General features: G+C 43.6%; 1 protein-coding gene across 1 annotated transcript in view; it reads left to right on the top strand.

The window, feature by feature from the left end:
• Positions 1 to 14,665: 14,665 nt before the first annotated feature.
• SLC10A7 (solute carrier family 10 member 7) overlaps positions 14,666 to 22,810 on the top strand; it is a 125,560-nt gene continuing 117,415 nt past the window's right edge. Inside the window, exons 1-3 of the mRNA XM_088526582.1 lie at positions 14,666 to 14,791; positions 18,136 to 18,218; positions 22,253 to 22,389. Coding sequence (XP_088382708.1) covers positions 14,692 to 14,791; positions 18,136 to 18,218; positions 22,253 to 22,389 — 320 coding nt within the window. The 5' untranslated portion in view covers positions 14,666 to 14,691. The remainder of the gene's footprint in view (positions 14,792 to 18,135; positions 18,219 to 22,252; positions 22,390 to 22,810) is intronic.

Genomic DNA, 22,810 nt, shown 5'->3' with positions numbered 1-22,810 from the left:
TCCCCCTGCGCTTGCTCATTCCCAGCTCTCCACCATCATGTTCCCCGTGAGCAGGAGCCTGGAGCGCGGAGCCGCTGGCAGGGCGGCCTCGCGTTGCCGCTCTTCCAAGCGGGAGCCGCTTTCCTGCATGTTTCTGTGATGGAAAACGCTGCCATGCCGGCTTCCGTCTGGGGCCTTCGGAGACACCTGCGACACCGATAAGTAAAAGCTAATTGCAAATTTATTTCCATGTAACAATAGGGGGAAAAAACACTCGGGCCAGTTTCTGCTAAAGAAAAGGTGGGGGAAGACCTGTTCTGCACTCATTTGATTAACCCATGCTGTTAATCACTGCCAGGTTTATAAACCTCTATTATAAACTTGTTACTCTAAGGGGTTTTATAGTTCGGTGAGTGAAAAACAGCTTTAGGGCTTGGATAGGTACGAGTAGCAAGAAGTACGAGTGGAAGCACTGAGCCTTTGAAGAGGTGTATAAATAATTAGCAACATATTTCATGTGGTCTCTTTCTTCGAAATATACTGCCAGACCTGGGAGCTTATCAGAGCATGATAAAAATATATAGAGAGCTGGATATTTATTTCAGTGCAGCTATGTCTAAATCTAGAAGTCCCTCAGTATAGTAGAAGCCATTTCCAATGTATTTAGACACCTATGTATTTAGATAGCAGCTCTGTGCTGCTAAGTTGTTGCTCAGTCTGGTGTGTTTTCTCTGGAAGGTGCAGGTGTCTGAAAGACTCTTTGTGCTTCTGCTGCTTTTGAATTTTAGGTCCATATTTCATAGTTGTGGAATACAATGCAGATGAAAACCTGAGATGAAAAAGAAGCAAGGAATAGTGACTGATACAGCTTTGGAAGATGAAAGGGAAATACAGCAGAGAAAATAGGAAACTAAACTAGGGATGCCTGAAACCTCTGATACACGAAGGTCACCACAACTTTCCTCTTATTAATGAGCACCTAACACTCTCAACTATACGTGCCTGGAAGTTAATGGCATCGTAAGCGTTGCGGACACCAAACAGAACAGATTTCAGCCTGACTTGGTTCGCTGTCATTCCAGTTGTTTCCTTCCTATTTATATGGTATAACTGTCTGATTTTTAGGGCAATACTTATGCTCTCTGAGCTTTGAGCATTAACACCAATCTCTGGGGGAAAAGCTCCAATCTGCCCACTGCCCGTTCCCCCCTTTGCCCCTACCCGAGCAGAGACGCTGGGCCGCGGGCACGAGCTCTCAGGCCACGAAGCCGTTTCTGCATCCAAATAAACTAGTGCAGGTCATTTGGCTGATGTGGAGCGTGCAACTACAGCAAAGACACGAGTTCAGACGTGGAGGCTGTTGTGCAGAAATATGTTGCTCTGCTGCTTTTAACAGAGATGTTAATTGGACCTCAGTGAGGTCAGGATTTCAAGTGTTTTTCTATTAACCTGAGCAGAATAAAGATTTTGCTCTTTACCTTTTGCTAGCAAAGCTTTCTGATGGGCTTTGAAGCTGATGCGAATAGATCAGTGTTAAAGAGTGAACTCTTTACTTTGCTTCCAGTTTCAGTGTTTGAGCTGATCGTGGTCTTAGTGATTAAAATGATGGTCTTGTCACAGCAAAACTCTGGGCTAGTGACCTTGAGGGTTATGGGTAAGGTGCATCTCCTCCCTCTTACGTTAGAAATTATGTGTCTCTTGCAGATCTCTTTAAATGACTTAGTGTTTGTGGGTTTTTTTTTTTTTTTAAGAATAACTTTATTTCTTTTATGGGTTTGTAGTTTAGGAGGTTTGCTTGTATTTTGTGTTTTAGTAGTTAATTACCTTTATCTCTTCTTAGATAAGAACATGAACAAATTAATCCCTAGCATAAGTTGTGCATTTATGTATTGTATGTTCTGCAGAGGTCCCCCTTGCATTTCAGGCTGTAATATGCAGTAGAAATTGTAAACTGTGATCAATATATGGAAGATGATAGTGTAATCTCCAGTCTGTTCAAACTCAGCCTGACAGTGTGTGTTCGTGTTAAGAAACACGACTCCCTACAGCAAGGGAGTAGAAAAACAAAGAAAAAAAAGCTGGTCTGTGTTTACATTTTGTCTACTATTTGTCTCAGTGTACTGTGCAAGTAGACACTATACCCTGGTCATCCCATGTCCTACAAGAGTCAGACCAGCTTAGCTGGCAGCACCCCTTGGGTACATCTTTGTGGAGGCAGATGGGGTAGGGATCCCTCCCATGGGCTTCAGAGCACGCAGGAATTGCAGCACTCGGCTGTTACTGCCCCTGCTCCGCACTCTGCGGAGAAGGGACGGGAGCTCTTGGAGTGCCCAGCCTGTGGGAGGTCATCGTTAGCCTGCCAAGGTGCTGCTTTGTTGCTGTTTCCCATAAATGCGTTTCCATAATATTTTTTTCAATAAATGTGATATGGCAACTTTGAGTAATGCTGCCTCCAACAGACAAGACTGCTTATGAAAACAGAGCTTCCTAAAAAGCAAGCTGTGAGGAGGAAAGAGGAGAGGGCTGTTTACAATATTTTAAGCCAAATGCCTCCTTTGGCAGGAGGTTTTCTATAATGAGTGAACAATAAGAATTAGCTCACTCAGCACTTCAAGCAGATTCTATCTGTAATGAAAAAAATCAGACAGTGGCACAGGAATTATGTGGGAAAGCAGGAGTATCTCACTGGTGGTGAGGGAAACAAGTTCTCTGCTCTAGCATTAATTCAAGCCTCTGGCTCCTTGTCTAGTTATCACTGGTGTCATTCTGGAGAGCGGTGAAGGTAGGTCTTACAACCACAGCAAATCTTGTGGAGGAACATAGCACAACAGTGACCTACCTAACTTAATGTAATTCAAATACTGTTTGTCCTTTTGTACAGAGTTCCTCCTTATGCACGAATGCCACTTCTCTTCAGGCTCCTGAGACTTCAAAACTTTTTTGTGTGTGTTCTTCCATAAAGGGTAAAAATGGGCTATTCCAAGGTAGGTGGGCCTCCAAGCTGTAAACTGGTCTGAGAAACCTGGAGTACTTATTCTTGTTACTAAATAAGTAAATAGATAATTTTAGCTGCCAGTGGCCTGGTGGCAGCCTCTTAGTAGGATTCTTATTCGTCCAGCGTTTAGAAGCTAACTTTTGGTTTGCCCTCAATCTTGTATGTCATTGAGAAGATTGGGAGAGCTGTGTGGGTCACAGCCCTGTAGTCCTCCCTAGGAGCTTGAACCCAGTGAGGAGGCTGGGATGAAGCCTGGTCTCCTGAAAGCCTCTGGGTGCAGTCAGATGTGCAGCCTCCAGGCCTTTGAGAGGCATCCTCTTTAAAGGCAAAGATGGACCAGGACACTGTAAGATGAACTGAATGTTTGAGTGGATCCACAGCAGCCATTTCAGCCTCTCTGCCCCCCTGCACCAACCTTGATCTCCTGGAAAGCTTGCAAAAAGCTCGAGCAAAAATCTCCATCCCCTTGAAGGAGGGCAAAGGAGAAGGAAAAGCCATGGCTAGGCTTGATGTAAGGCTTGATGTAACAAGCCTTACTTGCACAACTTTCCTCTGGTTTGTTGATGACCATGCTGTTTATTAACATTTCATTCATCTCATACATGCATACTGCTAGAAATGGTGCTTCTCTGGGTTTAAAAAATGTTGATAATGGATTTTTTTGACTTGTATTTTCCAAGTCTTATTATAGAAGTGATTGTTTCTTGCTGTAAGACAGCAAGGCTTCCAATTGTTTCTACCACTCGAGGTAAGTCTTTTCATTTTTTTGAGGATAACTAAGAAAACAAGGCTATCAAATTTCTGTTAGGATATTAAATAATTCCTAAATGCTCTGAAGTGTTGGTTCTTTGTGTTTCCTGTTGGTAATGATATATGCTTTAGCAGTACTGTCTATGGGGAACTAAAAGTGTTTAAACCAAAGGAGCATATGCCAATGTATTTTCGCTAGAGTTTTCAATTTAGATCCTGACATGTTACATGGATATAAAATGAGGCTAAAATGAGTGTAATAAACACAAACCAAGAATATCTGCTATAAGCATGAAATAAGAATTATATCAATATATTTATGGATTACTTCTAGTTATAGCAAAGAAAGAGAAAAGCATGAATATCTCATTTGGAGAAGCATTGGATAGAGGCAAAAAAATGTTATAAGGTTGCGCGTGTTCACTGAACTTCTCTCCTTTTTTCTTCTATATGATCAAATTTTGTTAAAATTGACCAAAGGAAAATTAACCAAGTTCAAGTTTGTTCCCGTGAGAGAATCTTTACAATGTGAGGTCTATGGTATCACTTCAGAAAGCAGGGTGTCTTTCCTCTTTCTTTCTTCTTCTCTGCGCCCCCCCCCCCCCTTTTTATGTTTATTTTCTTCTTTGCACTAGTTTGGAGGGTAATTAGACTGGGGACCCATATGTTTACAGTTTCATGGAAAAAATACATGGTCTGTTTATTTCAGCGGCTGCTTAACAAGCCACCAGCACAATCAATTAAATTAATCCCAGGAAATAAAACTTGAAATAAAGATGATATCTGAAATCATTTTTATTCATGGTTAGAGACCATGCAGATTCTTTTGACAAGTACAAAAATCTTATGGGTGATGTTGAAAACTTCAATGTACAAGTGCTAATTCAATTTGAGGAGAAAAAAAAAAACCTGTCTTGATAGAATGGTTTCTGTAGAGATACTACTAGAATAGCAAACCCCCAAGCAATACAGAGGCAGCCAGAGTATTGTATGCTCATTACCTGAATTTTCAAACACTGAACAACTGTGGGAAGTATGAATATGCAAAGCCTGCACATTCTGACCAGCACTTTTCTTTTCCATGTCTGGAATGGAAGAGTCAGTGGCTTGCTGTCATTGCATATATATAATTCTCATTACCACAGCATAAATTGCATACGATTTCAGGTTGGTTATAGGTCTCCAGCTCAGTGGAAGATCAGCCCCCTCATCCAGCTGCAGCTCCTTAAATATCTGTGCAAGTGCCCTGTTGAACCAGGGCTACAATTTTTAACCATTGTATCTTCACAGTCCTCATGAAAGGAAATGAAGGGTGGACCTTATATAGGCAGTGCGGCAGCTTATGGTTTACAGAACAGTGAGATATGGCTTATTGAGACCAAAATACAAAAATGGGATAAGACACCTGCCTTGACTGGGAAGTAACATTGAAGAGTGTTTGAGGAACTCACCTTGAAGAGGGAGGGTGCTAAGCAATCCTTTGTATATAGAAGAAACCCCTCTGGAAAGAAGATCCTGGAGATGCTATCGGGGTCTGCATGAGGGAATGGGCTGAATTTCCACCCGCAGTGGGGAGGCCCTGCTGGTGCGTGGGATGTGTGGCAGCCTCAGGCTGACAGGTTGGTCTGTGTGTCTCTAAATTAGGTGCTGTAAACCCTTATTTGCACAAATAGTCTATTTCAGGGGATGTTGATATTTTTTTCATAGGCAATGTATCAGTGCAGGTGTTCAACTGCGAATGTGAAATACGTCAGCCTTGTGCCATAGGTGTGCTGCTGCTGCTGCTGCTAATGGCACTGGCCTTGTGCATCCTGTGCTCTAAGCAGTGCCAGGTTCTGGTGGGCAAAAGAGGCAAAGGTATTTTTGCAGGCCTTATGCTTGCTGCTGAGGGCTTGAGCTTGGACACCTGGTCTTGAGCAAAACAGTAATGATTACAAGAGATTTTGGTGGGAGTGGTGGGTGGTGGAAAAATCCTGTTGCCATAAGCAAATGTGGATACCGACCATTGCAATTTAAGGCTAACAGGGCAGCAGCAAATTTTGATATTAGATTATTTTCCCATTAGATTATTTTCCCATAATAATGGGAAAAACATCTTTTTAAAAACAGAAGCTCAACTTTGTACAAAACACAGAAGTTTTTATTCTCTAGAGTGTGCTGGTGCTGCCTGAGGGAGCCACCTCCATTACTTGTTGTCCTTGATCAGGGCAAGTAGGCAATACAGTCTAGATGATAACAAACTCTTCAAGGCTGCAAGCCAAGAGATGATACTGCTTGTGTTTGCTCTGGCCTCCTGAGGTCCTATTCCTCTGAGCAGTTAGCTGGGGAAGCTTGCTGGAGTGTCATTTGGCTACCTCCAATTCAGCCCAAGTGCCCATGATTCGGTTTCCCATGAAAACTGAGCAGCGGGTTTTTGGTGTGTGCTGTGCCGTGGTGGTGGCAGTGGGTGGATGTACCCTGTTAGATGAGCTTGTGCTTGGAAAAGAGACTCCATGAGCTCCCATTTGCTTGTCTGTGACTATTCCATGTAAAAATTCCCTCCCTCAGGTGTTTATATGTCTGTTACTTAACCTGTAAGGTGAAAATCAGTGTAAGCTCTTGCTTAAATATTGTCAAAGAAATTGTCCACCCCCTTGCTGGTAGAAATGGTGCGGGAATACCTGGAGCATACGCTGCATGCCTTTTAACGAGCTTGAGGGAGTCTCTTATGGTGGTGGCAGGAGGACTCTGGCTCGTCTCCAGAGCGGCTGTAAGAGGCACGTGGAGCCGGCAGCGCTTGCTCCTCACCACCGAGGGCACTGCCAGCGTCTGCAGCGCGATGGTGCCGCCGTCCCGCCTGCACGGGGTGAGGATCCCCTGTGAGCAGCCACCCCAGCCCTCGTGCGCGCGCCCTCGGAATCGCTCCGGATTCATCTGGCTGCCCTTGTTCAACGCAGTTGGAAAAGAAGGGGGAAGTGAATGTCAGTGAAGCCTCCTGGCACCCGAGGCCGCGTGGTGGGTGACGTGTGTGAGGTGACACTGCTCGCTGGTAGCTTGCTTCCTGCACGAGGTGGCCGCGCTCCGTGTTTTGGAGCGCTGCATAGGAAATTAGAAATGCAGGCCAGTCTCTGGGAACATTTTACTTACTGTTTTAATAAACTTTTGTTTATGCCTAGAGGTGCCATTAAATTACCAGCCAGACATTAATATACAGTACACAGGGGATGGTGTATATAAGCAGTGATTATTGCTGTGCGACTTGCGAGGAGCTCGCTGCGTGTGCAGATTGCTGCTGGACAGGAGATGAAACACGGGTACCTGTCTGCATAAACTGGCTGTGCTGCTTGGCTGGGTTCAAGGGAAAGCTGTTTTATTTATTTAATTTAAGGGGTCTAGCAATGACCTGCTGAGGGGGTTGGGAGTCTGCAGAAGCACCTCTGCTTTATCTCGGGGAGTAGTGGAAGGTGAGCGTGTGGTGTGAGCAACCCTAGGGCTAATTGTGCTGAGCATTTCCCAATGAAACATCATTCTGGACTCCTTTGAGCAGGGAGGCTTTTTATATTGACACACCAGCTGCGCAGGGCGGCTGGGAAAGGGGATTGCAGAGCAAAACTTGTTTCTGTGCTGCTGCCTCCACAGCAAGCGGGTAACCGGAGGGAGCTAAGGCTGCAGGGACAACCGGGAATAAACGTGGGCTGTAGACAGCAAACGGGAAAGCGTCTGGTTGAATAACAGGGTGGAACGGGGGGAAAAACAGCCATGCTTTGCTACATGCCTTGAGCTTGCATGCTTACACACAACAGGTACAACTTCAATTATGGGACTGCAGGAGTGTTTCAAGTTCGTCTAGAAGGAGGAAAATTCAAAATCCCTCCAGCTTCTGCAAAAATGTATGCCAATTAATTCTGAGCTGGGATTTTCCTTTATATTTGATCTCCTTGTGAATGCACCACAAGGAAAGCTTCCTCTGAGGAAAGCTGAGAGCCGCTCTTGGGGAAAAGGCACCGTTGCAGCCCCCTCTTCCAGGTGGGATTGAGGCACACAGCTGCTTGTCCTGTTCCCAGCGGCTCCGTGGTGCCTGCAGATCCACTTGCCCATCGTGGCGGGCCTGCTCCTGCATTCGGCCGAGGTGGCCATGCGGGCAATGACCGAGAGGCTACGGTGGCTCGTGGGCAGCAGGAGGGGACACGAACTTGCAGAGGAAGAGGAGCAGCTTCTAGGTGGGTTCAGAGGGAAAGGTTTTCCCTTCAGCCATCTCCTCCACAGCACTTCCCTCCTGGGGGAGGAGGGGGCATGGACCTCCCAGACCATCCCCCTGCATCAGCTTTGCTTTTGAACCCTCAACCTTCACCCCCTCACCCTCCATCTCTGCTTAAATAAGTGGTTTGGGATAGACGTTTCTGGAACAATGACTGCATTGGGCTCTTTTATCTCATAGTCCACCGTGCTTCCCCAGTTGGATATAACTACTGACAAAAACGGAGCCGTTTTCCTTATATCTGATGGTTTAGGGAGGTTTGTCTGTTTGTTCCTGTGTCTTTTGTCTCTCACTTATGTTGTTTGTTAGCAGTACACAAGTGTGTCCTTTGTTTTAGTTCAGCTTTATTCCCTTGTCCTCATGTGATATTGTTAAAGGCACAAAGTGTCCCAGTTTTTTTAAACACTTCATCATTTATTAATGTCACAGATCATGGGATGAAGAATTGTCAGCATCTTCACTTTTTTTTCCCCCCGCCTTGTATTGACAGGTATAATACTTGTAAAGATTTGTTACTAAACAAATTGTTGATTTGTTACTAAATAGCTTTAAAAGGATCTCTACCTTCCTAGTTGTATTTTTTTTCCCCTCGTTATTTATCATATCTCCTAATAGATTATCTCTCTTCCTGACTCTACTCTTCCTTTTCTCCTGCTTTTGCATTAGTGGTAAGTTTCCCACTACTGCGAATGGACCCCAGGGCCCTTCCCTGCCTTGGAAACTGGGATAAGGGCTTCAAGAAAAGGAGTGAATTAAAACCTTTGGTAACGCCAAAACCGAAAGGGGCTCTGGGACATCAGAGGAATGAGGCCTTCTGTTCCACCTAGTTGAGGGAAGTGGAAGGCTGGAACATGGCCTTTCCTTTCTCTTGTACAGGCCCTGCTGCTCCTGCTCCCTTCGGGAAGGAACATCCCTTTCGGCACATGTGCCCTGCTGATAGCGGCTGCTGCTGCTTCAGACCTGAAGCCTCTGACCAATGTTTCTGTTTTTCTGATGGGTGCTTCCTCCAAACGTGACCTTTGGGATGGGTGTTGTGGGGCTGGGACACCTACCGTCCTCTTTCCGCTCACTCTGGATTGCGCTGTCGTCCCGTCGGGAGCGGCTGACTGCGCTGGGGCTTATAAAGAGCTTGTGCATGCGTGTGCACAGCGCTGCTGCTCCTCCCTTTGTAAAGGTGTAGCTTTATTACTGTGCAAATACAGCCTGCAATTTGTTTCAAGCAGAGCAAGCATTGCTACGACAACTTCTTTATATATATACATATATATATATATGTATATTTAATGCAGACTTTTGAGTGTATTATAGTCTTGCTGTCCAATATAAAGTCATATTTCTGTGAAGAAGTACAAAACCTGCAATTTCTGTTATGCCTCCCAGTCTTCTCAGTGTGCTCTCTTGGAGGTCTAGGAGGAGAAGGCAAGAGCAGGGGAGTGCTAAGTCAGCAATTTGTTTCTTTTGTAAGAAGAAGCAGGTTCTAGCAAAGGCATCAGCAAAACTCTATTTGCATTTTAAGTTTTCTTCTTAAAGCATAAGATTACTGCATGAAAGTTTCACTTCGGGCTCAACCAAAAGAATAGTTACTTGTTTGTTGCATACCTAATATGCAAGAGGATTCTTTATTACAGGTGAAAACATACATTATGTATTTTAATCTCTGGTGGAAACAACCATGAAATCTCTTATCTTACAGCTTTTGTTTAGAAAGGTACACCTATCCAGAGCAGCACTTCATGTGTTTAAGCCCAATAGGCAGTAGCAAGTCCTGCAACTGGCCATGTATGAGCACACACAGACATTCCATAATACCCAGTAGGAACAAGGAAATGATTCATTTCAGATGTCTAAAAGAGTATCAGCACCCAGGCTAGGACCGATTAAGAGCTGTGTATTCCATTACTTTAAGCAAAAATGGTTAATATGATTGGTATAACAATCTCCTCGTTACTGAGAAAATCTGAGATCGTACCACTAAGTGCTTGGGAGAAATATAAATGTGTTGTAAACTGTCTCCCATATATTTCCACTTTTCCTCCTCAACTTTCCTATTTATAATTAACATCCCTCTTTATCTTGTTCATTTTGAATATCTTTGTTCTTTTCAGGCTAAATTATTTAAAACTATCTCTTCCTCTCGTTTAAGATCCCTTTATCTTGCTATCCCCTCTCCTTTATATTAAAATTTCTCCTGTCTAAATGCATAATGAGATGACATATGCTACCATAGAACTTAAAATTTTCAGCACGTTCCCTGAAATAATTTACCAGTGTAGTTATTTGGAAGTGAAGGACGTTGCTCAGATGAGAGATTGAGTGTGGAAAAGAATTAGGCTCCATGTGGCACAAAAAGGAGCCAACTTCCAGCTGTGGGTTACTCTAAACTGCTCCCATGGAGTGTTCATAAGAAGAAATCCAGAAATGCGAATTCATGTCTTGGTCTTTGCTGTTATGAAAATGGGTCACCGTTCACCTGTGATAAACAGTCCTGGGGATTTCAGCAGACTACGTGTGAGCAGCAAAAATTTGGTGTTGCTTAACTGGACTTGCCATGAAGCTTTTATATTAAATTGCAGGGATTGTGATCTCCTTTAGAAGCAAGAAGGCAATGGGAAGCCCCAAGAATTGTTTTTTTTTTTTTTCTCCCTGAAACAAATTGAACAAAAATGAAAATTTGGCCATGGGAAATGTGAGACTCGCCAAGTCCTCATGCTCGTTTTGTGTCTGAGCCACAGCTAAATGCTGCCTAAAGCTGCTCTGTACTGTGCGTGTCATGGTGAGTAGATCACCATATGCCAGATCATTCTGGGGTCAGATTGATTCCCAATGGTTAATTAGGATACATGCAATGCCTGTATGGGAACCTGATGAGGAAAAAGAAGTGTTACTGGGTGACAGAAACTGAATTGTCTGTCCTCTCTGATACTGAACAACCACCTCAATATGGTGACTGATTGCATTACAACAGTAGCGATGTCTTGCAAATGGACCTATGGCCCTCGAAAGTCCTTCTGGTTACACAATGTTTTCTTAGGATTTTCTTCCTTCCTGTTTCGCTCAGGCGGAGTAGGGCTTATGTAGCACTTTCTTATTTAAACACAGTAACAATTTCGTTTGTGTCATCCAAGAGATCTAAGTGCTTATGCTAATATTTGAGGAAATACTTGAAATATCTTTGAGTTTTCTAATACACAGCTAAGGATACTTCCTTGATATCTTAAAAGATCACAGAAGGTAATAAGCACATAAATCCATATGTTTTGTAACTCAGTTTGCAGAAGACTTTTATTCCGAAGTTCAGACCTTTTGGAAGCCAATTTCCAGGCAAAGCATCCCCCAGATGAAAGGGAGCCTTGCAAAATCTGATCTTCTGCTTTAGTGACTAGGGACAAAAGGTAACCTTCTTCTGTGATTTCTGCTGACCATCAGCAAACCTGTTATACCAAACCATCAGCACTTTTTTTCTTAACTCTTCTGAATCTAATACTCAAGATAGCTCATTTTTCTCTGGAGACAAGAGGCAGGCTTGGGACAGTGCACAGAGGAGCCCTCTGGAGACAAAAATTACAAAAATCTTCCAGAGCCTTGAAGAAAAACCAAGGTTTCCAGCTCTTGCCACTTGGCTTTGTTTTGAGCCACTATCTGGGGCAGCCGGACACGGTGCACGCGCTGTGTCCCCGGTAGTCCTGCCCCTGCTGCTCACAGCTACTGCCAGCTACCGCTAGTAGCTCCAACAGTGGGGGTCTGCACTCCGAATTTAGAGATAGGAGTTACTGTGATAACTGTGAATAGTGCTGTTTGGAGGTGAACATGCCAAAGGTGAGAAAAGCAAGAACTGTGAATACTCTAGAGAAACTTGATCTGTTCCTGTTTGCTCCCCCATGCATTGTGGCAGTGTCGTGCTACGTGATCCCAGAGCAGTTTTCCAAAGGACTTCTGTCACCTTCTGTTGACAGGTTGGCTCAGCTCGTGATCCAGTCACTAGTTTACACTCACACCACTCACACTTGCCATACGCTGGTTCAATATCCTCTGTGTGGCTCCATGCCCACATTTACTGCACCACATTTGAAATTTGATTTGCTGTGGTCCGCTTTTTGAAAATGTCTGAATGCTTTACAAATATTAACTAATTCATTTTTTTCCCCCAGATGTTCTGGAACAAAAAGAAATTCTTATTTTACCTGCCAAAGCCAATAAAGAGGAGTAAGGAACATCTGCTCTGCTTGGATGGCAGTTTGAGGGTAAGTAAAAACTCTTCGGCGATCTCAGAAGCTTTAGCTCTCACTGTGTTTGTGTCATAGTTTTTGTCTGCAGCAGGCAGACTAGAAAATCATAATTGTGAAGAATTCACTTGTGAGGAGCGAAGTTAAAAGGACAGGGTTAGTGTCACATAAAAACTAGGACCCCAAAGCAGGGAGAGGCTGAAGACTGATCTGCAAAACTGAACTTAATCGCTTGACGAAGCACTCCCTCCTTCCACCTCTTGCAGCAAACAAGCTGCAGCTCCCACAGCAGCTGATACTGCAGCAGCTTTGCTCTCTATAAAATGTAACTTCTAACTCCTGGGTGCTTGAACTTTTGGCCTCAATAGACTGATATTTTGCTTTTGCTTGGTAAGAGTGATGGTTGTTTCCTGAGTTACGCTGAAGCCATTTGTGCCTTTTCGCCTTGCGGGTACAAAGCGAGGTCTCCATTCCGCGCAGTGTAACAAGGCAGCGGGGCAGAGGGTACGAGGCCTCGTCCCCGTTCAGGGCCTGCAGTTCAGTAAAACAGCCCAGGAAATGCTGGGCAGCAGCCTCTGTGCAAAGGTTAAATAATTTGAATGACAAATCCCCACTACCCCTCAGCACTTCTAACTTTAAATCTTTAGCTGGTTCATCTTATCCTTCCTGAGCAACACAGTGTAATTGAACCCTGTGCTCAGGCTAATTGCTGCTTGTTTGCGAAGAGCTCTGTTGGACATTTAGTTCTTTCCAAAATCTGGAGCACTTGAACAGGCAAGTGCAGTAACATTTTGCAGTTTGGCACTAGTGTATCTAAGAAGAGAAGGGCTGATGTGTATTTCAGTAAACCGTAGTCAAGCACTGCTTTAAAGTTGCTACTGTTGTATATTTTGGATCCCTGTTTGAGGAGACACATTCCTTCCATATTCCAAAAAATCATCTCTGGTGTATACATGTTTACTCAAGTGACCCTCACAGGGCACACAATAATACTGGGCTTCCTTAATTAGGTGAGCTTTAAGCTATAAACATTTATTTACTTGGTAGTAGAGAGCAGAACGTGTGTGGCATGGGTATTCTTTGAAGCCTGAATATACCCACAGAGACTGTGAAGGATAAACTCAACCTAAACATTCAGAAATCACGCAGCAGGCTTGTTGCATGCTTAAATATCTTAGAGCAAGGCACCTGTGGCCATACTGGCGTGAGCAGCTGTGATGATAAAATGTTTTATACTTCATCATTTCCTTGTTAATGTGTTTGAGAGCGAGGGGGTCATGGCCAGCCAGAGTCCGGACTAATGAATCCACCAGGGAAGCCGTGACAAGAAAGGAATAGAAAATCCAGAGTGCAGCATCAGAATCAGATTTTTATGATGCTCTGGTTTAATGCAGATACATTTAACACTGAAACAAACTCTGCAGCTTGCATGCAGGGAATTGTACCGAGTTTGGAAGCAGGCTAGTTCAGCAGGCATGCTTACGCGGTGGAGGATAAAACAGGAAAGATCAAGCTGCCTTTAGGTGTTTCTTCTCCTGTAGACCGGACAGGTGTCTCGGGGTGAGTGCAGGCCACAGTGTGCAGCTCCTCCTTACAGCAATAAAGCACTATATGGAAAAATTCCAGGGCCCTCATGGTAAATCTGTTATTCAGCACTTCCATATACTAATTAACAACATCTCTTAATAACCTGATATGTAACTAACGGCTGTAGGAATAAGAAAAGGACTGGATTTGGACACTCGCTGTTGAGGCATGGCCCAGTTTGGGCTGTTGAAGCCCCTTGCCAGCGCTGCCAAGGGCAGGAGAGCCCTCAAACCTCTGCAACTCGGGGCTGCGAGCCGGGAGAGCCGACCTGGCACCGCGGTGCTGCACCAGCCTCAAGAAGCAGCCCGAAACAAGGCCGTTCATTCACCGATTCGTTTATTCATATAAATATGTGCGTTTCACACACACGCCTTGCAGCAGGCAAGGCAACCGGGGCGGGCGCCCGGCCCCAGAGGCGGCCCCGGCGCCGCCCGCCGCGCGCACCCAACGGCCGCAACGGCCGCCGCGCGCCCGCCCTCGCGCGCGTCAAGGGCCGGGCGTCACCGCGGCGCTGTAATGATCCGAAAAAGCGCGCAGCTCGGCGCGGCGTGGCGCAGCGCCGCGGAGCCCGCCGCCGCCCTCACGGCCGAGGGGCTGCGCCGCCCGTCGCGCTCCTCGGCCCGTCTGGCGGCGTCGCCGGGGCCCGCGAGCGGCCGCCGGTGCCGCCCACGCCCCTCGTCGGGAGCCGGAGATGCCGCACAGGGCGGCGGCAGCGGCTGCTTCTGCCGGCGGGGCGAGGAAGCGCCGCGGCATCTGCGCGTCTCTTAGGAAGTGCGTGGTAGCGATGGCGGCCGTCGGCGAGACTTTTCGTGTCAGCGACAGCGGCCGCTCCTGGCGGCGGGCGCGGCCGCCCCGGCGCGGAGCCGCGCGGCGGCGGCGGGAGCAGCGGCGGGAGCAGCCGCAGCAGGAGGGCGCGCGCCATGGGGCTGCTCGAGCGGCTGCGCAAGGACTGGTTCATCCTGGGTATCGTGCTGGTCATCGCCGCGGCGCGCCTTGAGCCCGCCGTCGGCGTCAAAGGCGGTGAGTGCGCGCGGCGCCGCGCTGCGGGCGGCCGTTGAGCGCGCGCGGTGGCCGTTGCTCCGCGGCGGCGGCGCGGTGGGGCCAGCGGTGCCCGCCGCCCTCTCCCCGGTCCCCGGAGGCTCCGGGCCGGTCGCGTCCCGGCTGGAGGCGGCGGGAGGTGCGGGGGCCTGGGCCAGGGTAACTTTGAGAGTGGCGCTGCGGCGGGGACGCCCCGGGGCAGCGCGGCCGGGCGGGCAGGCTCTCGGTGCTTCCCGCGGTCCGCGCCGCGCCGCGTGGTCACCCGCTGCTTCTGCACGGACTGTTAAGCTGGGTCCCTGTGTGCATCTCTGATCGGCGCTACACAAGTGTCTTGGCTGTGTTCTCCTAGTCTTGGTGGGTTAAGCATAGTGAAAACTGAGTGACTTGCTTCGAATGCGCTCGTCTGAACTAAGCAAGGAGTTCAGGAACTCTCCGAGAGGGGGTAAAGTTGCTGGTGTTCAGTGTGTGGATGTTTTCCGTCTGTGAGCCTCCCAAGAGGCATAGCTTAAAGCACACTGTGTTAAAGGCAGTCTCAGGTGATTTTTTTGTTTTACAATAGCACATCCTTTTTTCTCCTCTTCTTCTTTACCTCCACATAAAAGTTTGGGGAAACAGTAAAAATGGCTATGCAAAATGGAGTCAAAACCACAAAGTAAACAAGTTATGAGAAAGATCCATCATCTACTACTAAATTTCAGGTTTATGATAACAAGCTGTACAACCAGCTGTACTACAACCAGTAGTATTTTAAAATAAGCAGCAGATTCTTAAGAAAAGGTGCTGGCAATATCTGCTGCTTAGTTTTCTGTTTCACTTCAAATATCCCAAACTTTTCAAAGCCAAATGAACTTTCATAGTTGTTTGTTTTTTCTTCATGTTTGATCTGTGAAACTTTAAGAAAAGAAATGTAAAATACTTTAGCAGAGTTCTTTTAGCAATTTTGTGTTACGGGAGGAGAGGAAGACTGGCTGTACCTTTACATGCATAGGTTTTTTTTTTTTTGGCTGAAGTCTGAGAGTAGTCAGTTTTACTCAGAGGAGCCAACTTTATTTTTTCCTCCTTAGGTTCTGGGAGAGGAAAAAAAAAAAAAGAAACGGTTTAAAAATGGTTCTGAACACTTGCTGTGGCAACTAAGGCTCCAGCCGCTTCATGGAGTTCAGAGTAAGCAAATTGCTGCTGTGTGGGGATCATTTCTAACACATGTTGCTCCTGGGCCTCTGTGTTTAGCAGACCTTCGAGACCACTTTAATTTTATAACATCTGCCAGTTTGTCCCTTTTTGTTTTGATTGTCAAACTCATTGTGACCAGCGTAATGGGAGATCTCCTAAACTAAAATGATGTTAGGCCTTTATTTGGCATTGTTCCTGGCACAAGTTGTTTGCAAAAGCATGCAAGCATTGCTTAAAGCTCACAAGCGCATGTTCCCCATGCCAGTATCCCATTCCTGAACCCATGCTACCTCCCTGCTCATTTTTAAAACCAGAAAGAAGGGGGATGAGAGAAGGGAGAAATACCAGCATATGGAAAAAACCTTAAAGTTCATAATCTTCCAGCTGACAAAGTCACACCACAATTTGTAGGGCTTTACTGAATGATCCAGCACCCATACCAGTGGAACAGTGTGCTGCAAATAACAAAGATTTGTGCCATTCTTACCACGTCCAGGTGCAAGTCAAGCCTTATCTTGAGTCTATTTAGTCTGTTTAGTTCATTTGTGAAATTAATTTTCCAAATCAGTCTCTTGCAGGAAAGTTGAAGCAGATCTGTGTGCCTGGCAGCAGTGCCCTGTGCTGCATGAAGATGTGAATACTGTAGTGACTGAGCTCTCCCCCTGTGTAAGAGCTCAGAGAAAACCATATAATAGAAAAGTTGGGTCCTACTAGGTTAGGATCATTATCTTTGACTAACTGGCCTGTAGAATGTCTTACTAATGCGTGGGCTCTCACGCACACATGCATAGAACACTTCTCTATTTTTTTTTCTTTTTCCTCCTGATCATTCAATTAATATGCCATAAAACTGTGCAACTAGCCATGTGTTTTGTTAACTTTGATAACCTGACTTAGTTTTACAGAGTGCTTCATATAGGCTGTATTTATTTATTTTCTGTTTGCATTTGGTTTGTCTCCCTAGTGTGTCTCTTTATTGTGGGATTTAGGGTCTCATCAACAAAGCCCTCTCTGAGAGCAGGATTTTGGTTTACATGACTCTAGATGCAAATTTGAGTAGATTCAGTGTATGATCAAATCTCTCTAATTTAGAGATCGTTGACCTTGGTGCTGTGTGACCATCAATGTATCATTCATCTAGTGGAGAAGAAAGGACCTTCTCTTCTGGAGTGCCAAGTAAAGGCTGGCCTGTTTGCTGCTGCAGTTTTGCCCGTGACAGCTTACTGTCACTAAATCAAATATTACTTAGGAAAATAAAATTGCATTTTAAATTGTTTCACTTGCAGATTTCATATGTTAGTTTGGTCCTAAATACACTGTTAATATTTTCTTCCAATAAAATACTTGTTTGGATGGTTATGAAAAAAATGAGTGTATACTTTTGACATTTGATACTCTCCAAAGATGGAGAGTATTAAGGAAATTTGTCATTTTTGTAAGTGTGTAAGATGTATTTGATTTTTTTAACATCCTTGAAAAAGATATATAAATATATTAAAGGCCTATGCTTGGATATAGCGGAACCCTTGGGGCTGGAAGCGTCTGCCCATGTTCATCTTGCTGCAGCGGTGTGCCTGCAAGGTGCTGTGCTGGGGCTCTCACGAACTGTTCTGCTGCTGTCTTGCTGTGGGGGATTATGCAGAGTTGTATCCCTGAGGAATTGTCTGCAAGGTGCAGTTTGGTTTAAGCAGCCAGACAGGTGTGTGTACTAGTAGAGTGGGGAGAGGTGAGGGAGGTATGTGAATGATGTAGATGCCTGTGAGGAGGGAGCAGCTGCTATTTTCATTTGGGTGTTTGCTTTGAGTTTGACTGGTGGTGTAGGGTTATTCTGAAGAGGGAGGAAAGCTCTGGAAATTTTCCCTTTTCCACATTTGTGGAACTTACCCTTGTAGTTCCCGATGGCCTGTAATCATGTATGGCCAATCTTTATGGCATCATACCTCTCTTTCCACTTATTGGTTTGTTTTAATTTAAAAATAAATAGCACTAATTTCTATAATTTAGTAGCAAATCCTACTCTTCTAAAATAAACTGTAATGATCAGATTTTTTTTCCAGATACTCTTCTAAATACTCTCATTTATTTTGATATAGTATATACGTATCATTATCATTTTAACTGTAGTTCACTTTGTTCTTTGTGTCTGTATTTTTTAGGACCCTTGAAACCAGAAATTACCATAACTTACATTGCTGTTTCAGCTATATTCTTTAACAGTGGACTCTCATTAAAAACGGAGGTATTGTAATTTCTAATTGCTTCAATCTTGTTTTGTTTTACAAGTCTTGTGTTACTTTTGATCAAATTTGAATGTAATTGGAATGTTTAATTGCTAGGCTGCTGTTGTGAGAATGGCTAATAAAAAAAAATCAAAATTTGACTTTTATAGAGTAATCCCTCTTTATTTCAGGAAAAATATCTTGATGAAACAGTGGAGGCGGTGAGGAGAGCGTGAGGGAAGTTCAACCACCCACAGGTGCAATGTGCACCTATTCTGTGCATTGGTTTCCATGATGTGCTGTTGCTCAGATTAGATCCAGGCTAGGAAATTGTGTGAATCCAGGGTGGCACTTCATAGGGACCTAAGTAAAGAAGCTAAATGGAGTATCCATGCATCTGTAAGGCATCAAGAAAAGCTGCGAGAGCACAATGTCTCTCTTTCAAGCATCCTGCCAGCGTGTTCCCTAAGTAAGGCTGTGGGCTTGCCTATCCCAGGTTCATGTTCATGAAGATGTAAGATCTAGTGACTTTAAGTTATCACATTGGGTAGACCCAGGATAGCAGCTAGTAGCAGTGAAAATAGGATTATTCTGTAGATGCAAGGCTGGTACAACTTGGACAAAGTTTTAGCAATCTCTTACAGCTGAGTGGACTTGAAGTTCCTACACTCCAACACATATCACAGACAATTTTTTTTTCTTTCTTTTTGAAGAACAATGATCTGAGAGTAAAAGAAGATGAAGGAGAAAACCCCTTAGTGAAGTATAAAGTGGAGAGGGAGCAGGAAGTGATTACTTTTACTGAGTAGCCTGGATAGAAGGGAAACACTGTATTTCTTTTTTAGTCTAGTTTCATGGTTTCTTTTACTCTATTGCCTGTGCTAACATGTCATTTGCATGTTTCTCAAAACTAATGCCAAAAAAAGCATCATGGTCTTATCTAGTATTGCAGTATATTCTGGGCAAAGTATCAGTGGGCCTTGGACAGTATGTACTGAACTGAAAAGTTAATTTCTGTGCTTGTATCGCGACTGTGATGATAATGCTTCAAATGGAGGCTGTGTTTGAATTGTTGCTAGTCCTTTCTTTCTGTATTTAATTAGGTAGGTAGGCAGGCAATTCTGACACAGGGGCCATTAGATTCTACCTGCATGCAGTGTAAGTGAAGTGAATAATTTTAGTCAGTTCTGTAGCAGCTGTCTAGAGCATTGTGCTCATATGTGGAAGCAGAAAGAATCACATCAATATATGTTTCATTGGAACAGTAACCCGTCCTGATGTTTTCCATAGAGGACCCAAAACATAGCATCTGAGTGGTATTACTAGAGTGGAATTTTCTGCATTCAGTGTTAAAAATCTTTGCATGCAGAAGACAAAATGAAAAACTACTTTCCATTGTAGTAACTTGAATCCTTGAAACTTCAGATTTGTAAAGCTTTTCAGAATTAGAATGAAATCTGTGGTGTAATCAGAATCTTGGCTAGATTCCCAATGCTAATATATCCCCCTGTCTAACCTTTTCCAGTTAAGGTGGTATGGTTGACAGGTTCCTGGCAACTTGTCATGCCCCACTTCAATCTTGTATAACTCTTTTCATGTGTGGTTCTGAAAGGAATGCATATATGTGTGTGTGTAAGTGAAGTCTTTACAGGAGCTGCATGTCCAGCTAACTGCTCTCAGATTGTTTTAGAAATGGCAGTTAGTACTGGTAGTGTGCATCTAGCTCTGTATTTCATCAAGAAACTCTTCTCTGTATCCTCTAGCCCAATGGCAGAAATGGAGGAAAACGGAGTTTGAGCAATTAGTCCTAGTGCTGTTACTTTTAAAAAAGTATAATAAAAACTGTCCTGAAATGTTAGGAGGCCAGATCATGGTATTAAAATGCTTTGGCATATGTCTTAATTTTTACTTTTTTCTTAATATGTCCTTTATTGTTTTGAGAAGCGCAATCTAAAGTTGGTGTTACTTGACATTACATGTATCTTCTTACTGAGTTGCAAAATAAGTTGTTTCTGCTTTTGTCTTAATTAGTTCTGGATAGTCTGCATGTTTACTGTTTTAACTTCAGTAACACTAATTTCATTTGAATTAATATATTCAGGGTGCTTTATGAAAATAACTTGTATAAGATTTAACTGAACATGTATTCCTTGAAGAAAATAATCTGATAAAAAAACAGAAATGGCCAATGCTATTTTAAATTTACACTTCCAACTTCATCTGTTGTGAAAATACACACTCAGAAAATTACTTGTTAACATGTATTTAGAAAGCATTTTACAAAATAAAAGACAGCTTTCAGGGTGATCTAGTTTGTGTACAGCCTTGTCATGTTTTCAAAATTAAGGGTGACAGTGGTGCTGCTATGTCTATAAAAATAGTTTGTGGCCAGGAATTGCAAGAACCTTTGACTTGCACCTTTTCAGTTTTCGATGACTGGTTAGCTTGCCTTTTTTTGATGGGAGTCCTACTGCAGGCCCCAAGAAATTAAACAACATGCTTTAGTTATACATTTAAATGAGGAATCTGGCAAACCACTGAAAACACTGCTGCTCTGTGTATGCATTTGCCAGAGGAGTCCAGCTCTGACTGTCTTAGTGTGAATGGGAGGTAGCAGGGGCTTACAGTGACCAGAGATAAAGTTCCCAAACCTTTCTGAAGAGTCTAAAATACTGAGGAAGACAAGGTAATGTGTCTCCACAGTCGGTGTGGAGAAACTGAGTCATAACTGGCATAATCTCTGAGATTTCTGCTCTTTTTGTGGATTCTAGTGACTGAGGTATTTTGAGGCAAGGTATTTGTAGAGTGCTTTAGAAGATGACAGCTGTTTGCATTAGTGTTTGACCTTGAGTCTAAGCAATAGCTATTTGTGTGTGTGTGTGTGTGTGTAGACTGAACGTAGCCTGCCCGAGAATTTTCTTTAAAAAACAAACAATTCCTTCTCCTTCAAATTTGTTGCATTCGGTAACCAAGGATTGAATGTTATGGTGCTTTTTCATCAAACTGGGTCAAGAGTCAAGATGTTCATTTGAAGCCCTTGTTTTGTGTTACTTTGAGAATGGGGTTTGAATAGATACATCGTTTTCAAGGCTTTTTTTTTTTTTTTTTTCTTCCCGAACTCAAATATTGGGGATAATTTTGGTGAAAGAAATAAACGATAAGGACATGGTACCTAATTGCTTATACTTCCAGATGATCCTTGACCAACTCTCTAGAGTGCTTTTCTTTTGATGAAAGCTGCTGTGGAACAACAAAATTTTATTTATTTTTTTCAGTCTCCAGTTGCCTTTTGCACGTTATTTCTGTGCCTTTTATGCCTTGGCTTGGTATTTGTTTCTTTGGTCTTCTTCAACAGCCTAATTTCTTTCTATACGTGAGCTCTTTCATTTACAATCTGACATTCAGTAATATTTATAAGGTTTCCTATTACAATAAATAATACAATTTACAATTTCCTATTACAATAAATAATTGTATTATTTATTGTAATTATTGTATTATTTATTATTATCTGCTTTGTTACTTTGTTTACTAGCCTTTCATTGAGGAGCAAATTTTCTTTTGTTTTGAAAATGAAACAAAACTCCTAGGTAATGACTCCTTGTAACAAAGATCCCTTTTTGCTCTAACAAAGAATTGCACTTTATGGCTCCCCTTAGACTAAGGAAAGTTTAAATCACATGGACACTGCAAGTTTCCATTTTTCTTGTTATTAGCAGTCAATAAAGTAAACAATCTATCAGTATAGCTAACACAGGCGTTGAGGCAGTGACACAGTTCTAAGCCTGGGCTGTCTGCTGAAAGCTACTGTTGAGAACTATGCTAATATTGAGGAAGTGGACAATTGCTTTGGAGAAAAACTCAGGGAACACACAGAGCCTGTATGTTGTCTGGATGTGCATAGCTATTAAAGATGAGAACGGATGATCCCTAAAGGTGCCTTTTTGACATATGTTTTCTTTGTATTATAAAGATGATCCTAGTTTTAAAGCACAAACGTGATCTTACTTTGGCTGTTATGACTGTAACTTCCTCTCTTCTTTTTCTCTTGCAGGAGCTGACAAGTGCTTTGATGCATGTGAAACTACACCTTTTTGTCCAGATTTTTACGCTTGTGTTCTTCCCAGCAGCAATCTGGCTCTTTCTTCAGCTATTATCAATCACACGTATAAATGAATGGCTTTTAAAAGGGTATGTTTAAACATAATAGACTGAAATATATTTGTAGCCATCTTTTTAAAGGGCTGCTTATCCTGCAGTGTGTGTGTTATGAGTTGTATTGTGAACAGGTTTTGTTGTTTTTGTGCTTCAGTGCTTTGCAATTGAAAACACTGTACACACAAGATGGTGCTTTCAGCAACGTGGTTTGGTTAGTTACATACGTAGGGAGCTTGCAACAGGTCTGCTTTCTATTTCACAACAGGCAGCTGCTGTCCTAGGTCTCAAGGAGGATGAGGGGGAAAGAAAATGTTTGCTTAAGAGGAGCACATGCCTATGAATACATATTATGTATGGCATGTATTGGTATTCTGTTTTGTTTTTAAAACAGTCTGTATTGAGCATCTCTTGCATGTGTCCAGATTGGAGTACAGCATCTGCTTCTAGCTAACTT

The sequence above is a fragment of the Tinamus guttatus genome, unplaced genomic scaffold (genome assembly GCF_059628265.1).
Source record: "Tinamus guttatus ecotype Peru unplaced genomic scaffold, ASM5962826v1 Tinamus_guttatus_pri_ptg000247l, whole genome shotgun sequence".
Classification (NCBI taxonomy): domain Eukaryota; kingdom Metazoa; phylum Chordata; class Aves; order Tinamiformes; family Tinamidae; genus Tinamus; species Tinamus guttatus.
This window is presented reverse-complemented; position numbering and strand designations above follow the sequence as displayed.